At 40.4% G+C, this 18616-nt stretch overlaps 6 protein-coding genes and 4 non-coding genes across 10 annotated transcripts; 3 read left to right on the forward strand and 7 right to left on the reverse strand.

Moving 5' to 3' along the window:
- Positions 1–248: 248 nt before the first annotated feature.
- LOC135426346 (eEF1A lysine and N-terminal methyltransferase homolog) lies at positions 249–2959 on the reverse strand. The gene is made up of 7 exons (XM_064679407.1): positions 2654–2959; positions 2178–2537; positions 1912–2119; positions 1238–1856; positions 984–1176; positions 787–926; positions 249–731 (listed from the first exon to the last, which is right to left on the reverse strand). Exons 1-7 carry the CDS (start codon positions 2743–2745, stop codon positions 322–324), a joined length of 2022 nt encoding a protein of 673 aa, XP_064535477.1. The 5' UTR covers positions 2746–2959; the 3' UTR covers positions 249–321.
- A 583-nt stretch (positions 2960–3542) lies between these two features.
- brun (trafficking protein particle complex subunit brun) lies at positions 3543–9106 on the forward strand. Its single transcript, XM_064679436.1, has 10 exons — positions 3543–4140; positions 4210–5043; positions 5109–5956; positions 6115–6358; positions 6420–6976; positions 7032–7510; positions 7572–7765; positions 7828–8019; positions 8078–8285; positions 8344–9106. The coding sequence occupies exons 1-10, from the start codon at positions 3948–3950 to the stop codon at positions 8630–8632; spliced, it is 4038 nt and encodes a 1345-aa protein (XP_064535506.1). The 5' UTR covers positions 3543–3947; the 3' UTR covers positions 8633–9106.
- Positions 9042–9900, reverse strand: LOC135426378 (transmembrane protein 230). The gene is made up of 2 exons (XM_064679440.1): positions 9448–9900; positions 9042–9377 (listed from the first exon to the last, which is right to left on the reverse strand). The coding sequence occupies exons 1-2, from the start codon at positions 9664–9666 to the stop codon at positions 9189–9191; spliced, it is 408 nt and encodes a 135-aa protein (XP_064535510.1). The 5' UTR covers positions 9667–9900; the 3' UTR covers positions 9042–9188.
- Positions 9901–10410: 510 nt separating this feature from the next.
- On the reverse strand, positions 10411–13259 carry LOC135426375 (sperm-associated antigen 7). Its single transcript, XM_064679438.1, has 5 exons — positions 11829–13259; positions 11645–11706; positions 11331–11458; positions 10804–11152; positions 10411–10618 (listed from the first exon to the last, which is right to left on the reverse strand). Exon 1 carries the CDS (start codon positions 13148–13150, stop codon positions 12371–12373), a length of 780 nt encoding a protein of 259 aa, XP_064535508.1. The 5' UTR covers positions 13151–13259; the 3' UTR covers positions 10411–10618; positions 10804–11152; positions 11331–11458; positions 11645–11706; positions 11829–12370.
- On the reverse strand, positions 10687–10763 carry LOC135426395 (small nucleolar RNA Me28S-Cm2645). Its single transcript, XR_010435896.1, has one exon. It is a non-coding gene; the product is annotated as a small nucleolar RNA Me28S-Cm2645 (small nucleolar RNA).
- Positions 10929–11003, reverse strand: LOC135426393 (small nucleolar RNA Me28S-Cm2645). Its single transcript, XR_010435894.1, has one exon. It is a non-coding gene; the product is annotated as a small nucleolar RNA Me28S-Cm2645 (small nucleolar RNA).
- Positions 11216–11290, reverse strand: LOC135426392 (small nucleolar RNA Me28S-Cm2645). Its single transcript, XR_010435893.1, has one exon. It is a non-coding gene; the product is annotated as a small nucleolar RNA Me28S-Cm2645 (small nucleolar RNA).
- LOC135426394 (small nucleolar RNA Me28S-Cm2645) lies at positions 11528–11600 on the reverse strand. Its single transcript, XR_010435895.1, has one exon. It is a non-coding gene; the product is annotated as a small nucleolar RNA Me28S-Cm2645 (small nucleolar RNA).
- A 201-nt stretch (positions 13260–13460) lies between the features above and the next one.
- Positions 13461–16244, forward strand: phr6-4 ((6-4)-photolyase). The gene is made up of 2 exons (XM_064679437.1): positions 13461–14210; positions 14270–16244. Exons 1-2 carry the CDS (start codon positions 13544–13546, stop codon positions 15226–15228), a joined length of 1626 nt encoding a protein of 541 aa, XP_064535507.1. The 5' UTR covers positions 13461–13543; the 3' UTR covers positions 15229–16244.
- On the forward strand, positions 15949–16827 carry LOC135426377 (uncharacterized). The gene has a single exon (XM_064679439.1). The coding sequence runs from the start codon at positions 16071–16073 to the stop codon at positions 16725–16727; it is 657 nt and encodes a 218-aa protein (XP_064535509.1). The 5' UTR covers positions 15949–16070; the 3' UTR covers positions 16728–16827.
- The last annotated feature ends 1789 nt before the right edge of the window (positions 16828–18616 follow it).

Here is an 18616-nt window from a genome sequence, read left to right on the forward strand (position 1 = left end):
CTGTCAAATCAAATTAGTTATACCTTCATTTGATTTTTAATTGTAATTATATGCTCGCTGCTTGTATATACATTTAAACAATGGAAATCTACAATATTTGCTTTCACGAAAGGCAAGCTTCTTAACTTAATATTCCAAGCCTTTTTTGCTCTTGCCCAGCGCTAATTAAAGTATTTAGTTTATAAGCATTGCAAATTGTCGCTGTATTAGTTTGTTATTAGCCTTATTACAGCCATTACTTATTGAAATAATTATAAATTGTACGTTTATTTAAAGTAAAAGCAGATAACATTTATTTATAAAATCAATACAATCTGATTTTTATATTTTCAAATCACTCAAAAATTCCGCAACATCGAGCGCATCTTTGTTAGCCAATTTACGATCCCTGATAGCACTGTTCAGGTGACGTCCGGCTGTACCCAAGTGCTTCTTCCATTGCTCGACCGTTTTGTACTTTTCATCGTTGGCACAGAAAACAACTTCATTGATATCTTCGTCCAGTTTATAGCTACAAACAGATGCAAACTCTCGCTGCAGATCGCCTATCGCCTCCTCGCGCAACGATTCATCTCGACACACCAGATTTAACATGAAGAGGCCATTCGGCCCAATGATCTCCTTTATGTACATAAGTATCTTGTGGGCAAGAAAACTTTTGGGCGGACAGCTCATGCCGAGGGACAGATCCTTACTATCTACATCGAAAAGCACAGCTGCAAAATGTATGCCTGCAAAATTAAATGTAGTAAAGTAGTTCCAAACAATAATCAATGACTTTTGTACCTTCATTACAACAGCGCTCTACAAAGGCGAGGCCATCATCTATGACTACATGTAGGCGGTCGTCTTGCTTAAGCTCAAAATATTGCTCAGCTACTTCCAGCATTATGGGATCTATTTCTACAGCCGTAATACGTGTTTGACTGCAACGAAAATTGAATTAGTTAGGGAGAAAACAAATAATAAATAAGAAGACTTACGGAAAGGCGGCATGTAGGAAACTGCACAACCCACCGCCGCCCAGCCCAATGACCAGCACGTCGTTCTGTATATCTTTCTTCGGGCATTGCATAGTCGCGGCCAGCTGCACGCCCACGGACATGAAGAGATGATGATGGCATGCCAAGTAGCCAAAGTCTATTTTTTTACGATCCTTTTTCCCTTTGATTTTCACTAAAAAAAAAGTTCATAAGTATACATATGTACATAGATCGCCGAAAATCTGGATTCTTACCTGTTTTCACTAAAGCTTCTGATTGCACCACAAACTGATTTTTGAGGAATATCAGACGGCGAAGTGTTTTACCATCGACTTCCACTTCTTCAATGCGAAAGTCGCCAGATAATTTAGAGAATCCAGAAATCAGCGTCTCCCGCTTTCCTACTTCGGAGCCCAAAGATAAGTAGGGAATCTGTTCCTTCAGACCTGCAGGCGCGAGATTCGTAATGCTATAAGCCAGTTCACTCTTCACCTCCTCCAGTGTGCTATAAACCTGATCGCGATGCAATGTCACTACAGCCAGTCGCTGAAACTTGGCGGATGCCTGCAGTTTTTTTCGACCTGCGGTTGTTGCAAAAAGCCACTCGGTTTCTCGCCCTTGAGGCACAATAAATGCGGCATATTTGCCAAGACCTCGCGATGGCATTTGATCCATGACATGAACCGTATATCGAGGCGTTGGCTCTGCAGCCCGATGCAGGTCCATGGTGACTTCATTATGGCCAACAATACTAGAGCGCGCCAATCCATTGCAGACCAGCGCTGCTTTTTGCACAGAGGCCACAGCATTAGTGAGATCCGCCGGACAACTAAAACGTTGCATTTTGTCGCTACCGAGTCCAAACTCAAGGATCTATAAGCGGTTTTGTTATGCAAAAGTATTGTGGTAAACTGAGGCAGTTACTCACCGGCATAGGCAAGCTCTTAAACTTAGTGGCAATTATAACAAAAACAGGTAGCGTTAGGGATTCCTCGGCATTTCTTTCCTGGTTGGCACGCTCCACATCCAGACAGTGCACAATGCGCAACATGCAGTTGTTACGCGGCAGAAACTCCAGCAGATAGTCAAGGATGTGCTCCTGCAACATGGATATACCAACATATCGACCTCCATTTCTGAAATTTAGGAAGATTATAATACACCACAATTAATGATGCGGCCAGATGGACTTACCGCATTGTGCGCAATATTTCTCCAAAATAACGATCTACAATATGTTTGGTGTCCTCGGCATCATTCACAAATATGGCATCTAGTGTGCCCTTATCCAAGGCCACTGAGAAGCTCTCGTCTGAAAATGACATATCCGTTGCGTCCATCTGAATGAACTTCATGTCCGGCCGTGTTTTCGCGTTTATCTCTATCATTTTTTTCACAGCAACAGGAGAGATGTCAATGTTAGTTATATCCCGAAATCCCGTGTCGTACATGTCCATGCTGAGTTTTGAATTGCCGCAACCAAGCATCAGAATTTTGTCGGCGGGCTTTATATACTTGTGTATCTGATCGCATAGTTCCAAATACTCGCCATACCTGAAATACTTAATATTTGCAATTAAAATATTTATCACTGAGCCTTTCCCTCCTCATGTTCTAAACACGCAAAGACCGGCATACGGTGCATGTGTTTATTACATGCGAGCAATTACCATTCAAACGCCTTTTCACCGCGTTTTTTGAAGAATTCATTCCAGTAGTCCGTTTGGGCAAACTCCTCTCGCGTTCTTGGCAACAAATTCATTGTTAGTTCTTAGCAAATAAATTGTAGTCAGCTATAAGCACGTTTGTTGTTTATCGCGCAGTTGATGCTACTTCAATGTTATTCAAAAATATGCTAAATTTGGACACATAATTGTGACGTCACATATCAGCGCGCAAAGTTTGTTTGAGTAATTGGTTTGTTTATGTCTCCCATAAATAACTTCGGAATAAATTGAATTTCTGCTAGACCTATATTTTCTGTGTCAGAAAAAAGGTTTCTTGTGTAAATTAAATAAGTAACAAATAAAGCTTCTCGATCTAGCAATGCCAAGCGTGCGAGTATCGATAACAATTACAATTGAATATCGTAGTTCGATAGTAGACAGGAGCAATAAAAATAAATTCAAGTTCTTTTGTCGTTTTTATATTCTTCAAAATGCATAATTCAAATAGCAGTTGAATTAAAAATTGAACATTATTAATGAATATAAGCCAGTTTTTGTACGATGCCTAAATGTGCGTTTAAGTGAGATTATTGCTGCCCTGTCGCAACTAATCCAAGCCAGTGAATATATGGTAAACCAAGTTTTCACACTTTTAACCCTTAAAAATTATCCTTGTGCACTCTTAGTGTCACAGAATATTATTCACATGTCAATAAGAAATTTTTTATTTAAATAATTGTAAATCATCATTAAAACTTAAAGTAGGGAGTAACGTTTATTTGTATTTTAATGTTAACAGGAGGAGGAGTTTTCTGTAAATGTAAGCAGTTTTACCCATTCGCAAGCATATGCAATTTTTGATTTTGCCATTCACTGCGAATAGCACACAGCTGAAAACTGATTTTTTTGCTTGTTAAAGTTAACTTGCGCTTTGTTTCTGTTGGATTCGTGGGCATTAACATAATTGATTTAACCCTTTTTGTGCAATCTCATGCTGCTGCGTGTACGTACACAACAAAGTGAAGGTCGCGGATTGTAGAAAGCATTACAGGGACAGAGTAAAAGTAACAGCATCATAAAAGGGGGAGGCGATCCGATGTTATCGCTTGCTACGAAGTTTTTCACATCTAAATACGACACAATGGAAATCAATTGAGGCACGTCAATGTCAACGTCAGTTGCACACAATATAAGCAGCAACACCTATCGGCTTGTACGAAGTGTTAGTGGAAATGTGAAGAGCAATTGCAATTCGTAGAACCTAGAACTGGAACGGGTGGAACAGTAAGAGTTGCAAATGCGTGCCACAGTTGGACTTGTGCAATCTCATGCTAGCGTGGAGCCAGTTATGTCACGTCTTGATTACGAGCAGAATGCTCTCCACCATAGCTGCTTGCTGGTGCTGCTGCGCGGTGTGGGGCCTTCACGCGCCCGCATTTTGCAGCGGGCCTTTGAGAAGGTGCGACGTGTCAATAATATCAAAGTAACGGGTAACTTTACTGAAACTATAAATCGAAATAGAAGTGGGACATTTGATAATGGTTTAAATTCTCGTCTAGATTCTAGCGGCACTGTGCGTACCATTTATTTTCGCTTCATACATGATCATCCCGTGGAGCACAACGATTGGGGCGACTTTCAAACGCATCGTCGCCTGCTCGGCCTCATAACAATTGGAAAGTTTGAGAACCAAACGGAGCTAAACGAGCTGTGCCGGCACCATGAATCCCTTAAGGTGCGCTATGGCAGCACGCTATACGAGTCACGTGCCATATTCTTTGGACCCGATGCAGACACAAAGCACACCTCAAGCACAAGCGCTGTGGTCAATGGTCAGCCTGTGCTACAAACAATTGGTGAACACACCGCCAACGCAGATGTAGTAATTAAGGGAGAGCAGCCCCAGGTTCCTGGCCGCCTTCAGGATGAGTACACCACGCCGTCCAATTTCAAGTCGCAGGCATTTTTTTATCGGGAGCAGGATGCCGGTATGGATCTGGAAGCACGTATCGGTGATTTTTTAAGCGCACTGTTTTGGGTGCTGGAATCACGACGCCTTGAACGTTCGCGTGAAAAAGCCGACAAGGTTAGTCTGCTGCTGGCGCCCTTTGAGAAACGCGACTTTGTGGGCTTGGACATGGAGTCGCGCAACAACCGCAAGCGCTGTGTGGGCCGTGTGATGAAGAACTTGGCAGATCTGTCCTTGCAGGCTGGTCTCTTGGATGATGCGCTAAGCTTGTATCACAATGCCAACGAAACACTGCGCTCAGTTGGCGATTCTCTGTGGGTGGGGGCGAGCGAAGAAGGATTGTGCGCGGCATCGGCTGTTTTTCTGTATCCACAAATGCGGGAGATTGAAACGCTACACAGGAACGCATCTTTGCAAGAAACAGGCATGCTTATTTTTGATTTGTTTTATTTTGTTATTGTTGTATGCTAATTTCTAATCGAATTTCAGGTACTTCACCACTACGGAGCACGCCGGAGAAATGGCGTGCCAGCGATGCAACTAAGAAAATAAATACGGCCGTCGTTATGACGGGAACCACGACCGCGGCATCAGCAAACTGCGCAGACGCTCTTACCTCACACTCTTCTTCCTGCTCATCGGTGTCATCCCTTTTGACCAACAATTCCTCAGCATCGGGCACGCCCACAACATCAACATCCTCTTCCTCGACATCGACAATATCGGTAGCGCCGTTTGGCCAGCGGAATGGCGAGCTGCCCGGGAATATACTCAAGCCTGAGGAGATAACCAATTATTATCGGAAGGCGATAATTAACTATAGCAAGTACCGCCATGCTGCAACCATTGAGACAGAGGCTGCTCTGAAGGCTACGCGCATTTGTATTGAACAGAATCGACCGCTGGATGTGGCCATGTTTCTTCAAAACATTCTTTACATAAATCTCAGCATGAGCGAGTCGGAGCGCGTCAAGCGATTCGAAGTAATCACGGAGCTGTATCAGCAGATCGGATACCAGCGTAAGGCTGCATTTTTTCAGCGCCTGGCTGCGCTTAAGCATGTTCAACAGGGTACTCAGACACCAGACTGGACTCAGAGCTATCGTCTAATGCTGGGCAGCTTTACTGGCTATCTGCTATCGCTGGATCCTCTGGAAGTGCTAGAGAATGCAGCAGGTTGGCCGGCACTGCAAATAGATCTTGTACAGAGTCTTATATCTGCAGCGAGACGTCTGGGACACTCTGCATTGGCTACTCGCCACATGACGTTTCTGCTTCAAACACAATGGGACAATATGTCTCCTACGGAGCAAAGTGAAATGGCTGTACAGTTGCAGGTGTGGATTTTGAAATACATTTTGTTAAAGCTCGATTTTATAATGTTGCTCTGATGAAATTGATTCTTTCAATTTTAATTAATTTTGAGCAACATATTTTAACCGAAACTAATTTTTGTCCGCTAATAAATATTTTTAACATTTTCTCTTTAATGTAGAATCTGAGCGCACAATGTGAAGGCTCGCCTGTGCCACTTGTGCTAGAAAATGGGACTGTGATACCGCCCGCCAATCTCACGGATTTACCATACTGCATGCAGGTGGTAGCAAGAGATTTACCTGCCCACTTGCGCCCGCTGCGAATCAAGATCGCCAAAGCCGACAGTGGCCCATTTCTGTTCACACCTATACACTTTAATTCTGTTGATCGCCGGGATAAGAAAAAGGACAAAAACAAAATAGGCAAGCGTAATAATGGGACCTTAATATAAACAGACTTATTTATTATTTGCTTCTTTTACAGACTTTTTATGGGTGCAAAATGATCTTTGTGAGGTATGCGTTACCCTTCGCAATCCATTGCCCTTTGAGCTGGCCGTCACCGACATGCGTCTACTTACAAATGGAGTAGTCTTTGAATCGTTGCCCCAGACAATTGTTTTGCAACCGCATGTGCCCACGATTGTCTCTCTACACGGAACACCTATTGAAACTGGCCAGTTGGATCTGCAGGGATATAGTACTCATACGTTGGGTGTCAAGTCTAACTGTCGGCTGAAGCACATGCGAAGACGCAACTTTCCGCCTAATTATCTGCTGGATGTGATACCAGCCCTGCCAAGTATCACTATCAAAACATCGCTTCCACAGTCGGCCACATTTAGCAACATGAACAGTGCGGACCTTGTGGTTACATCTGCAAGTCTGACATTGTACAATGGAGAATCCTCAAGTTGCATCATAACCATCAGGAACGAAAGCAACACATTGCCGCTGGAGCACCTCGAAGTAAGCATTAATTCAAATGTGGAGCAAGATATGCATAAGAAAATGTTTCGAATTGATGAAGCGGCTCTGCAGGTAAACTAATACAACAAGTGTAAAATGGTCTGTGATAACAGCACTTACGTTCCAGGCACAGCTGCCCGTACCTCCGCTAAGCACTATTGAATTTATACTACACATTTATGCGGACGCTGATTTTGTTTGCCCCCTGCCAGCCGACTCAATACAACCTTGCGCAGCCGGTGCATCTTCTGAATATGGGGCTTCTTCGCTGTCACAGTACTCCAACATTTCCGGCCAGTCTGCTAGCCTACCCTTGCGTGTCAGTTCTCCGCAGCATCGTCGCCAAGATCCGCAGAATATAAGTATTCGTTCAACCTTTTCCGGCGCTCAACATTCGCTGACAACTTTAAGCCTGCAGCCGGGCGGAGTGGGGTCGAACTTGCGCGCAGCACAGAACAGCCAACATGTAGAGGCGCAACTTCGTCTGAAGTACTCCGGCGGAGAGGCCTTGGTTGCAGGATACTGTCGTCAATGTGCCGTCTCTTTTAACTTAGAGCTGCTTCCTAGTACCCAGATAACTAGCTGGGATGTGCTCCCCGCTGAGATGTACATAAGTAAACGGATCTTTCAATAACATATGATGTATTAATTTTTAAACTCATTGCAGACCTTCACAGTTCTACTTAGTCTTGGACATATCTAACCTAACCGCTCAAGAAATGTCGCTCAATTATACTGACAACAAAAATATACTCATCGAGGCCAAAGAAAGTTGTCGTGTACCTATTCCAGTGGACCGATGCTCATTGGAGCAAATTTGTGTAGCACGTGCAGCGGAAGTAGCTGAGAATCTAGAACGCGGTACTATATTCATGTATTTCCTATTGTGTCTGTCTTTGAATAACCTTTTCTTTGAAACGCAGAGCTGTGTTTTCGCACGCAACTTCTTACCTTCAGCGAGGCAATTAGCAAGCTTTGCTCAACTCACATAGCTGAGCGGGTAAAAATTAATTGGCTACTAACGGGCACTGATATTAAAGGCATTGCTTCGCTACGTGGAATTGTTCTCTCTCATAGTATGGTAGATTTGACCACAATCTCCCCTCTTCAGTGGGGTAAGTAATGACTGTCTTTCTATCAACGTTTTATTTATTATTTGGTTTCTTTTTAAAGCTATAAGCTTTCAGGATACGCCAGTGCAGCCACACAGCGAAATAATATGCACCGTTGGGCAGCGAGCACTACTTAGCATCAATCTCACCAATCAATCTTTACAGCCACTCAAGAATTTGGTGTTAACTATCAAATTCTATCAAGACTACTTAAATGGCATAGAAAACTACAATCTAGAGACACGGGTGGCAATTTCTGGACCTAACCGGTACGGGCAACATATTCTCTCACTACAAAATTAAAAAATTAATATTTATATACTGCAGAATAACAATCCCTGTTTTGGATAAGTACGAGCAATCGCAGCACAATTGCTCTGTGATATTTTTTACGCCTGGTCGTTTCAAGACCAGCATTGAGTGCGCCACCAAACCACAGCAGAGTAGCAGTATTTTGAGCCGTTCCTGTCCAGAAGCTACCAATTTAAGTCAATTAGAAACATTGTCATCTCCAGCAGCCAATTTAAATACTCTGTCGGCTTGTAGCCTTGACGAGCAACAGGCGCATATATGGAAATTTATACCACCTATTGAGGTGACTGTTGTAGAGCCGTGATTGAGTAAATTGTTAATGATTTCTAGTTTAATTTTGTTGTATCTGTAAATGTATTTGTTTCTGTATTACGTATACTAGTACTGTATATGTGTAATGCCTCCTGTAGTTCTATGCGATATATGATAGCGCTGTTAATCTGTGTAAACACAAATATCTTACCATTGTTGTAAAATGAAAAGCAATTGTTTTCAAATTAATAAGCATTACATGTATATATAACGAAAAATATATATATATATATTTAAGCTCAAACTACGCACTATGCTTCACAGCTGAAAATGCCATAATATATGTAAATACTATGCTCTATATATCTATATGTATACAGCTTCAAACCTGAAAGTGAAATATTGATAGGTAGATGTTTCGCTTATTAAACCCTCAAGTTGAGCGCGTCAACCACAACAAATTTGATAACATGTATGTATTTACAATATTTTTATACAATAAATAAATGCAGAGTTTTGACGGCAATTTTTTTAAAATAGTACATACATACGTAACATCAAGGTGAAATGCAATATACTGTACATTCGCAGAGTTTCCAGCGGCACCTTTAGCCCAATCGACGAATATCATCCATCGTGTAACCATTGCGATGCATTAAAATACACAAAAGGATGTAGAGGTAGTACCCGCCGGGAATAATCGTCAACGCGCCAATTATTGTAACTGCCCAGATGCGATCTGATCGGTCCTGACCTACGTCCGCAATCCAATCTAATGTCGCACAACAAATGCAAATCTAAATACAGATTGAAAAGACGAATGACCCCGATTTGTACTGACACTCAGCATACATATTATATACATACAGTTCCCCCGATAAACAATGTGAGTATGATGGCAATTGTCTTCCACGGTGTCGACTCATCCATATTCGGCGGTAGCCATTGCTCGTTTACAAAGCCATCCGTCTCGGAGGCACCTTCAGCAACCTTGCTGCTGTCACCAGTCGACGCCCCAGTGGCATTCAGGCGGCGTCGTGAGTCCGATTTGGTTGGCAACATATTTGGAAACTTGCTCCGATTCATTAGGTCAATCGTACAATCGTTGTGGGGGACGCGGCGCTCGATTTATAACAGTTGTTAGTATTGCTTGTTACCATTTCAACTGTGAATTCTGATCAAAGTTAATGTTGAAAACAGCTGTGCAAGAGTTGCACTTGTACAGCTGACAGCCATATGATTTTCGTTTTTTAATTAATGGGGCAAAAGTGATCCATTGATGTGCTGAATTTACCGAAATTTTGACTGTTGTTTAACTTCAAAACTTTTCTGCTTTTAGGATCGCGTTGGGTTCTTACAAACGAATTTTTTAAAATTATTAGACGTTCTTTTATTTTCTGGTATTTAAACGCTGAATTTTAAAACAAAACTGTAAACTTATATTTTTGGTATTTTTTTTTGTTTAGTCTGAATTTGAAAACTAACTATAAGCCGGCACGGGGAATTTTTGAAAAAAAGCCTGAAATTTTTATTTATTAACTGTGACACTTTCATTAGGTTTTGGTTAATACAACGTATGTAAAAATTCGTAGTTTTATACAATTTGTTTCGATAGTTCGAGATAGGGGTGGAATAAGTTGCGGTATTCGGATAGTGGCCTATATTTGACATCTGTAGCTTTCTTTCGGGATTTATCGTGCCTTTATTTGTGCTGCTTTTGGGCATATGCCTAGATCCACCACAAACCTTGCATGAAAATGAATTGCGAGTCACCAGGACCACGAAAAAGCATGGTTCAACCCCAGCCCTAGTCAAAAATACCAATCAATATTTATATTTTCAGTATTTTACTCAAAGAAAACACTATTATTTGCCAAAAATGCATCTAATAACATATATCATTTAAATATAGTGCACATCTTAATAATCAAACAATACTCCCAGAACATATCTATATCTATATGTTCCTTAAACATGTTCATTTTTTTCTCTGAGGTCAATTGGACAGACTTTTAGGTGTTCCACTGGATGTGTGCTCCTAACAAATAAAGAAAAAAAGTATTAGGCATTGCAATAACTTAGTTAATTATAATATTTGCTTATTGCTCGGTCAGTTATAGAAAAAAAGTGATAAATCAATCATAGACATCAGATGTCCCTATCAAAGTTATCATCATTCTCATGGGTTATGAATTATGTGTCGGAATGGTAACATATTCTTACATAGAGTTCAAGTCCATTCCAGGCACAACACGGTATTAGTAGACCGACAAGTAGATTCCTAAAAGAAATAAAATAATTTGTTAAGCATTGCAAAAACCAAGTACATCATAATATCTGCTTTGTTTTGTATCAGTTTTATAAAAAGCGATAAATCAATCATAGACATCAGATGTCCCTATCAAAGTTATCATCATTCTAATTGGTTATGTATTATGTGTGGGATCGGTAGCATATTCTTACATTGAGTTCAGATCCATTATGATTCTGGGAGTTGCTTCACTCTATTAGAAACAGCATATTTTCCAGACGCAACACGGTATTAGAAGCCCTACAAGTAAATGCTGAATTCCTAAAGAAATAAAATAATTTGTTCAATATTGCAAAAACCAAGTAAATCATATCTTCTCTGTTTTGTATCAGTTTTATAAAAAGTGATAAATCAATCATAGACATCAGATGTCCCTATCAAAAGTATCATCATTCTAATCGCGTTTAGACGTATCTGTCTTAATAATAAATATTCTTACACTGGGGTTCAGGTCTATTTGGCATCTTGGAGTTGTTTCTTTTTATCCGAGTGCAGCATCCTTCAGGTAGAAAAGAATAACCCGGTCCTACTTGGCCAACACGTAGGTACTCCATTGGACGTAATCTCCTAAAGAATAAACACAGAAAATGTTAAGAAAGGCAATAACTGAGTAAATTATAATATAAACATTGTGCTGAATCAGTTTTATAAAAAGTGATAAATCAATCATAGACATCAGATGTCCCTATCAAAGTTTTCATCATTATACTGGGGAAAAAGTCATATAAATGTGCACAAATGAGCGAAACTTACAAACTTGCCAGATGTGCAAAGTCTTAGCTTTTTAATTGCTTCATTAAAATGGAAGACATCACCTGAAAAAAATATTAAAGTGATAAGTAATGTGTATCAGGTACGTAAGGTATTGATGAATGTTGCATATAATAAAATGACAGCAATTTATCTTTCATGCTAGTTCTAATATATTTGTACTTACAATTCCCATGTGTCTTGTTGCAATGTAATTGCTACAGCCAATTATTGAAGGTTATAAAAGATATCCTTTTTACCCATTTTCAATAGGTTCAGGGTATAATAAAAAACTTTTATGAACATTTCTTTGCTGTTTCCAACCACGCTATGAGCCACATCCACGTGGTGTCGTTTTCACTTCTAAAATTGGTAAATTTTAGTGAGTTTTAAAAAAATACTTATCAAACGGGCGTGTTTCAGTAGTATTTCGGTCATTTTTAGTTTAAAAATTGGCATTTAATAAACAGCACTTTAGTTTTGTTGCTATCGACTAACATTTTATGTTTTATTATATAAATAGAAATTGCTCATTGGACACTGCAGTTGATATAACTTTTTTTTAAAAAATCCGCAGCTAATGTTCTTAACTGGCCAACAATTTGAATTGCTTTCAGATACATATTTGTGAACATATTCGTGTATGCCCAACATCTCATCAGATTAACTGTGAATATCTAACAAAACATACATACATTATCTTATTACTACTTTCCGCAAAAACTATTTTTATCGCTGTTCTGCATCATGATTCTCCTCTGCATGCGACGCTGTCAGTTCGTGCTCCTGCTCCTGTTCCTGCTGTTGCAGTTGCAATTTCAAACGCTTCTTGGCCTGTATGTCGGCCAGAGTCTGCTCAATGGACCGCATGTCCTTTTTATTCTTACTGGGCACAAAGCCGTAGCTTATATTTGTTTCTGTTTTGCGGGCCGCTTGCAGGGCCGCCGATTCGCCGATAAGGTGGGCATATTTTGTTTTATAATTGGTAGTTGGTTTCACTTCAGCGCTTGCGTCCGTGCTGGAGCTGTGAGCTGCGCTGGAGCCCGCTTCAGACGTGGATTGCTTATCGATCAGACTTTGCTCATGAGCTAGGCGCTCTTTCCGCCGCTCACAGTATTCTTTGGCTATGTCCTTGCTCCAGCCTTCGCCGTTACGACGGGCTGTTACCTCGTCCTCGCTGGGCGGGTGTTCTTTCTTGTAGACTACCGAGTGCCGGTCCTCGTCCTCGCGGCCAAAGCTCATTGCTATGAAACCACCATTTTCCGCTATTTCGTGTATAACTGAACGATGCACCTTGTCCAACGGCTGGAACTCAATGTATGTGCGATCATCCTTAGCAAATCGTCCCATCCTCTCCTCGACGTACTTTCGAAATCGCAACAGCTCCTCCTTTTGCTTGTTTTGCATCCGCTCCACCATTTCCCGCTGTTTTTTGATCAGCGTCTTTTGCTGTTCATTTGTGGTTGGCGGAGCATCCATTGAGTTAAGTATTGAGTCAAGCAGATCCATTTTGACGTTGCCGATATCCGTTGATTGTGCATTAACGCAGATGCCAATTATTGCTTATCGTATTTAACACACAAGGCTAGGCACAAGGCTATTACTAGTTGCTAATTTATTAAACTAATGACAACATTTGGATTATTTATATATTTCCTTTATGTATTGTATAAAATAAGATTACCGGTGCTTCTGCACCAGAATACTAAAATACTCAATTCTGAATACTGAATACCATTTGGTATTTTTGCCGGCCTGCAATCTAGAATACTGAATACCATTTGGTATTATTTGGAACCTGCAAGCTAGTTGGCAGCCCATAAAAACAGGCGGGTGGTGTTTCTTTTCTGTTTTCAAAAATAAAGCTTGGTACTAATAAAAATAGCTACGGAAAGGATTCAGATGACTACAAAACGTCGTACACTTGTCCACTGGTTCCGCAAGGGACTTCGTGTTCACGACAACCCTGCGCTGTACCAGATATTTAATGTAGCTCGAGAGTCGCCTGAAAAGTTCTGCGTTCGACCCATATTCATATTAGATCCTGGTATCTTGGATTGGATGCAAGTGGGCGCCAACCGTTGGCGTTTTCTTCAACAATCCCTCGCCGACTTGGATAAAAAGCTCAAGGAACTTAATTCGCGCCTATATATTGTTCGCGGCAAGCCCGTTGATATTTTTCCTGAGCTGTTCGAGCGTTGGAACGTCCAGCTACTGACATATGAATCAGATATTGAACCGTACGCCCTGCAGCGTGATACGACGGTACAAAAGATAGCTTCGGAGCATGGAGTGAAAGTGGATACCCATTGCTCGCACACTATTTATAATCCAGAGCTGGTTATAGCCAAAAATTTTGGTAAAGCGCCTGTTACCTACCAGAAGTTCTTGGGAATTGTCGACAAGCTGAAGTTGCCCAAAGTGCTGGGTGTTCCGGAGGGCCTGCCGGATGGAATGAAACCAATAGCAGATGAATTTGAAGCGATCGATTCAAGCGTCTATGACTGTCCAACGTTAGATCAGTTAGTCAAGCGGCCCCAGGAACTCGGCATCAACAAATTTCCGGGCGGTAAGTCAAAAATAAGATAACTTCAAGAGCAATGTGTACACAAAACTCTTCACTGATAGGTGAAACAGAGGCACTGCGTCGCATGGAAGCATCGCTCATTGACGAGAATTGGGTGGCAGCTTTTGAGAAGCCGAACACGGCACCAAACTCGCTTGAGCCAAGCACTACGGTGCTCAGTCCATATTTAAAATTCGGCTGCCTAAGTGCGCGGCTATTGCACAATCGGCTTAAAGAGATTCTCGTACGGAAGCCAAAGCATTCCAAGCCGCCCGTTTCACTTGTCGGTCAGCTGTTGTGGCGCGAATTTTATTATACGGTAGCCGCAGCTGATCCCAATTTCGACCGTATGCTGGGCAATGCTTACTGCCTGCAAATACCCTGGCAAAAGCAACCTGATCATCTGGAGGCCTGGACGCACGGACGTACTGGGTATCCCTTTATCGATGCCATCATGCGCCAGCTTCGGCAAGAGGGCTGGATACATCACTTGGCGCGTCATGCGGTTGCTTGTTTTTTGACGCGTGGCGATTTGTGGATCAGCTGGGAGGATGGGCAGCGGGTCTTTGAGCAGCTGCTTCTTGACCAGGACTGGGCATTAAATGCAGGAAACTGGATGTGGCTCTCAGCTTCCGCATTCTTTCACCAATATTTTCGTGTTTACAGTCCTGTAGCGTTTGGAAAGAAAACTGATCCCACTGGCGCCTATATAAGGAAATACGTCCCGGAACTGGCTAAATATCCAGCGGGATGTATCTACGAGCCATGGAAAGCAACACTTAGCGCACAGCGTGATTACGGATGTGTGCTTGGCGTTGATTATCCACATCGAATTGTCAATCACGATATCGTCCACAAGGAAAACATAAAACGCATGAGCGCCGCCTACAAGGTGAATCGTGAAGTGCGCACCGGCAAACAGGAGGATCAAAATGATCACGAGCCGTCGACGTCGCAATCCACTGGGAAGCGCAAAGCAAGTTCGGGAGCAAATAAATCGGCTGCAAAGCGCAGACGTTGACTATCATCGATATGATAACGATCACTAGCTAGCAAAGTCTACATATCCTTGATATTATATAGCAGATGTTAGGTGTACTTCAAATGGGTGTACTCTTAAATCAGATATGTGATCATGTGATATGATAAGGTTTCATAATGGTTTATAAACAAGACCTCAATTTACGAGTGATCGTTCGTATGGCAGCTATATGATATAGTGGCTCGATCCGATATACATACTGACAGAATAGTTTGAAAAGAAATAGTTAGGTGGTACTGATCAAAAATGTGTCTAGTATATGGGGTCGCAGATGTCTTATTTCGTGACAAAGAATACCCCCTTCAAGAGGATAACCGCGATAATTGAAAACCAGATCGCAATAGTTTCATAATCAATAGTATCAAGTAATCTTTATCATAATCTATTCGTAGATTTCAAAACCCTTCACAAGTTTCTCTTTACCACAGCTGAACTTTGATCGAATGGAGTGTACTATATTGTTAAATTTAAGGAAACGGAGACATCTTTTAAGAAAAGATTATAAATATGTAAGTATGTCTTTTATCTAGCTATATTCTTGAAAGGATAGTTAGTCTATAGCGCTGTTGTATATTTTTTTCATTAAATGTAACCTTCACATTTTTCATGGATATACATAACTATTTCATGTTTTTAAACTCAAAGTAGCCGGTGAAATTTACACCATTTTCTCTTGTTGGATGCTGGTTCTAAAGCATATTCTCACTTCAGTCATTACTTTCGGCATAACATGAGCTCGGGATCCTATTTCGAAGTAAAATTGTAATCTCATAATTTCTTGTTATTCAGTGGAAAAGACTTTATAAAAGAATATATTGAAAATGTTTCGGAATCTATGCATGTTGCGCAAAAATATCCTCCTGTCCAGAATTGTTTATTCAAGCTACACATTAAGGGCCAATGGAGTCATCAGCTCGAAGCTTCCATCTAAGACGATGACAACCGAGTCCCGGAGTAATGGCATTTCAGTTACCGACATTGATATATGCGATCTGGCAAAAGGTGACGTGGAGTTTACACGTAATTTTCTCACCACCTTTTCCACCATATCGCCCGTAAACATTGCGTTAAACCCGGAACCGGCGGTTCAAACAGATGCGATCTCTGAACCACCAAGTTCTGATTCCAGTGGCTGTGGCATTGGGGGACCTACCTCTAGCATCCTAGACAAGGATGGGATGCCGATTGTGCCCATAGAGATCGATGGTTGGAATCACCCTGGGGATGATGATGACGAGGGTCCAACCGTGCAGAATAGTTCACAGCATATTGAAATTGGAAATGACAATGAATACAAAGCGGAGAACTTACTTGTGGTGCCCGAGAAGCGAGAGGGGCAATTTGAATACAAGGGCATTAAAGTAAAGCTACCGGAATCGGCTAACAAGGATATTGGCACCTATCGTTTCCGACGGGACCGGGAGGACTTGGAAACGGTTGCAGATGATATGCGTGTGGTCAAATTTGACAAGAAATAATCATGTCCACCCTCTTCCCATACTGTCTGTGTACTTTGCGAGTTGCATTATAGTTGATCATGTTCTACCAAAATAAAAACAAATTTACTTTGAAGCAAAATGTATTTCGGATATTAAATCAAAGCTGGTTACAGGATATTTTCTTGTCAGGCATTCTCGACTGGATCACAGATGCTCGATTTCATTCCTGACAGGGAGTCCTCCTGGCGCACGCGTAGTCGGGGAATGTTTCAAATCATCGATACCTTTCCCCGTTTCAATAAACTCGATAAACTCGATCTATCTTGTTTTTAAGTATATTTCGTAGCTTAAAAGATATATGTACATATATTACACCATATTATCGAGAATATTTACTTTGGTGTTTTAAATTGTTAAGGCATAAATATGGCATCGAAATTTAAGCAAATAGCAAAGCCTAAGAAAATACCGTTAAAGTGAGTTTTTCAATTTAAAGTTGAATGAACTCCAAAAAGTTAAATATTCTTGCAGCACGAAACTAACAAAATGATGTTCTAGTACAATATTCCTTATAGCTTTTAATTTTGCAGCCTATTTAATTGATGGGAATTTAGAACCCCAGTAAATCTTAGACTGAGTTTACATAAAAGTTACGCTAAAGAAAAGTTAAGCTCCCCAAATCGAGGCAGTCATTGCAAACATAGAGCTCATTGTGAACTTTAACCAAAAAAAAAAACAACAACGAATTTGTAAACAAAAAACAAAGATGAGCCAATTTCGTTTATTTCTATGACAATTTGTATTTTGGAACAAACACAAGTTGTTGCCAACTAATTTGCTTAATTAAGCAATTTCAATTCAATAAGAAAGTGAATCCAAAGATACTTCTGAATCGAAATCCTTCTGGCTTTGGCTGAAGCCTTTTTTGTGCTCTGCAAATGCACAAACTAAAAGTGGTCGAACTGCGCCAACTGGGGGCTAAGTTTGTTAAATGGGGATAACTTGGAATTTCGCAGATGAATTGTATTAATTCGTAAATCATCTTAAATCAACTGAAAATCAAACCACTTCATTGCTATCCGAGGCGAAAATCGAAGTAAGAATATCAACCAAAAGTTTATTTAAACTATCAAATTAGCGACCTAAGTTAATTAAATATTTCTTCAAAATTAGAATGCTCTTTACTATAAGAAAAATCATAAATATTACAATAAATATAAAATAAAAATCATAAAAATTAAATAATACTATAAATGAAAGAAACATTAAGTATATCATTTTACTTCGGCTTTTCCAGAGAATTTATCGGCAATACTATTTCTTTTGTATCACATTTCCGCTATTGTGATGTCACAATAAAAAGAGAGCAGAATTCTTCTGTTCATTTGAAGTACATACATATGAAGGTGTAAAAGCGAATTGTTAACATTTAAAAAGATATCCTGATTCAAGCGCCTTACGATTGAGATGACCATAAGTTCATAACTTACATAGTTAAGTTACCATAAGTTATAAGATTAAGTTTTCTTATAAAAAATGTAATTCTATTTTTTTGGGGGGTTAAAGTTGGTATTTAGATAATTTTATATTTATGTGATATTCTTCTTACGTGATATAATTGTAAAGGCTTCAGGCTAGGAATCAAAAAAATTAAATGTTGCTAATATATGTATACTCCATGCGAATTTACATCGAAAATGTTGCGACTCTTACTTCCTTTAAAAAATATATTATATAATTTAATACTTGTTGACAATCCAAAATTCTGGTTTCTAGTTCATTTAATTCTCGGTGTCGCCGCGTTCATATAGTCAAACATGACTCGTTGTTTTCATCAAGAAAATATGAAAATACGTTTTTGGATTGGAGATGCTTCCTGCTGCCTGCTGCAGCCTGGAAAGGAATTAGCCCCATTAAACGTGATTGAT

Source organism: Drosophila montana, unplaced genomic scaffold (assembly GCF_035044405.1).
Source record: "Drosophila montana isolate Dmon_TW-CO22-7 unplaced genomic scaffold, ASM3504440v1 contig_1_1, whole genome shotgun sequence".
NCBI lineage: Eukaryota > Metazoa > Arthropoda > Insecta > Diptera > Drosophilidae > Drosophila > Drosophila montana.

Coding starts and splice junctions, on each gene's coding strand:
- brun (XM_064679436.1), top strand. CDS start 3,948: ATGCGTGCCACAGTTGGACTTGTGCAATCTCATGCTAGCGTGGAGCCA. Junction 7,511..7,571: donor GATGTGCTCCCCGCTGAGAT/GTACATAAGTAA, acceptor AACTCATTGCAG/ACCTTCACAGTTCTACTTAG. Junction 8,286..8,343: donor GCAATTTCTGGACCTAACCG/GTACGGGCAACA, acceptor TATATACTGCAG/AATAACAATCCCTGTTTTGG.
- LOC135426377 (XM_064679439.1), top strand. CDS start 16,071: ATGTTTCGGAATCTATGCATGTTGCGCAAAAATATCCTCCTGTCCAGA.
- LOC135426346 (XM_064679407.1), bottom strand. CDS start 2,745: ATGAATTTGTTGCCAAGAACGCGAGAGGAGTTTGCCCAAACGGACTAC. Junction 1,857..1,911: donor TTAAGAGCTTGCCTATGCCG/GTGAGTAACTGC, acceptor AACCGCTTATAG/ATCCTTGAGTTTGGACTCGG. Junction 732..786: donor AGAGCGCTGTTGTAATGAAG/GTACAAAAGTCA, acceptor TTAATTTTGCAG/GCATACATTTTGCAGCTGTG.
- LOC135426378 (XM_064679440.1), bottom strand. CDS start 9,666: ATGAATCGGAGCAAGTTTCCAAATATGTTGCCAACCAAATCGGACTCA. Junction 9,378..9,447: donor CATTGTTTATCGGGGGAACT/GTATGTATATAA, acceptor ATCTGTATTTAG/ATTTGCATTTGTTGTGCGAC.
- phr6-4 (XM_064679437.1), top strand. CDS start 13,544: ATGACTACAAAACGTCGTACACTTGTCCACTGGTTCCGCAAGGGACTT. Junction 14,211..14,269: donor CATCAACAAATTTCCGGGCG/GTAAGTCAAAAA, acceptor CTTCACTGATAG/GTGAAACAGAGGCACTGCGT.
- LOC135426375 (XM_064679438.1), bottom strand. CDS start 13,150: ATGGATCTGCTTGACTCAATACTTAACTCAATGGATGCTCCGCCAACC.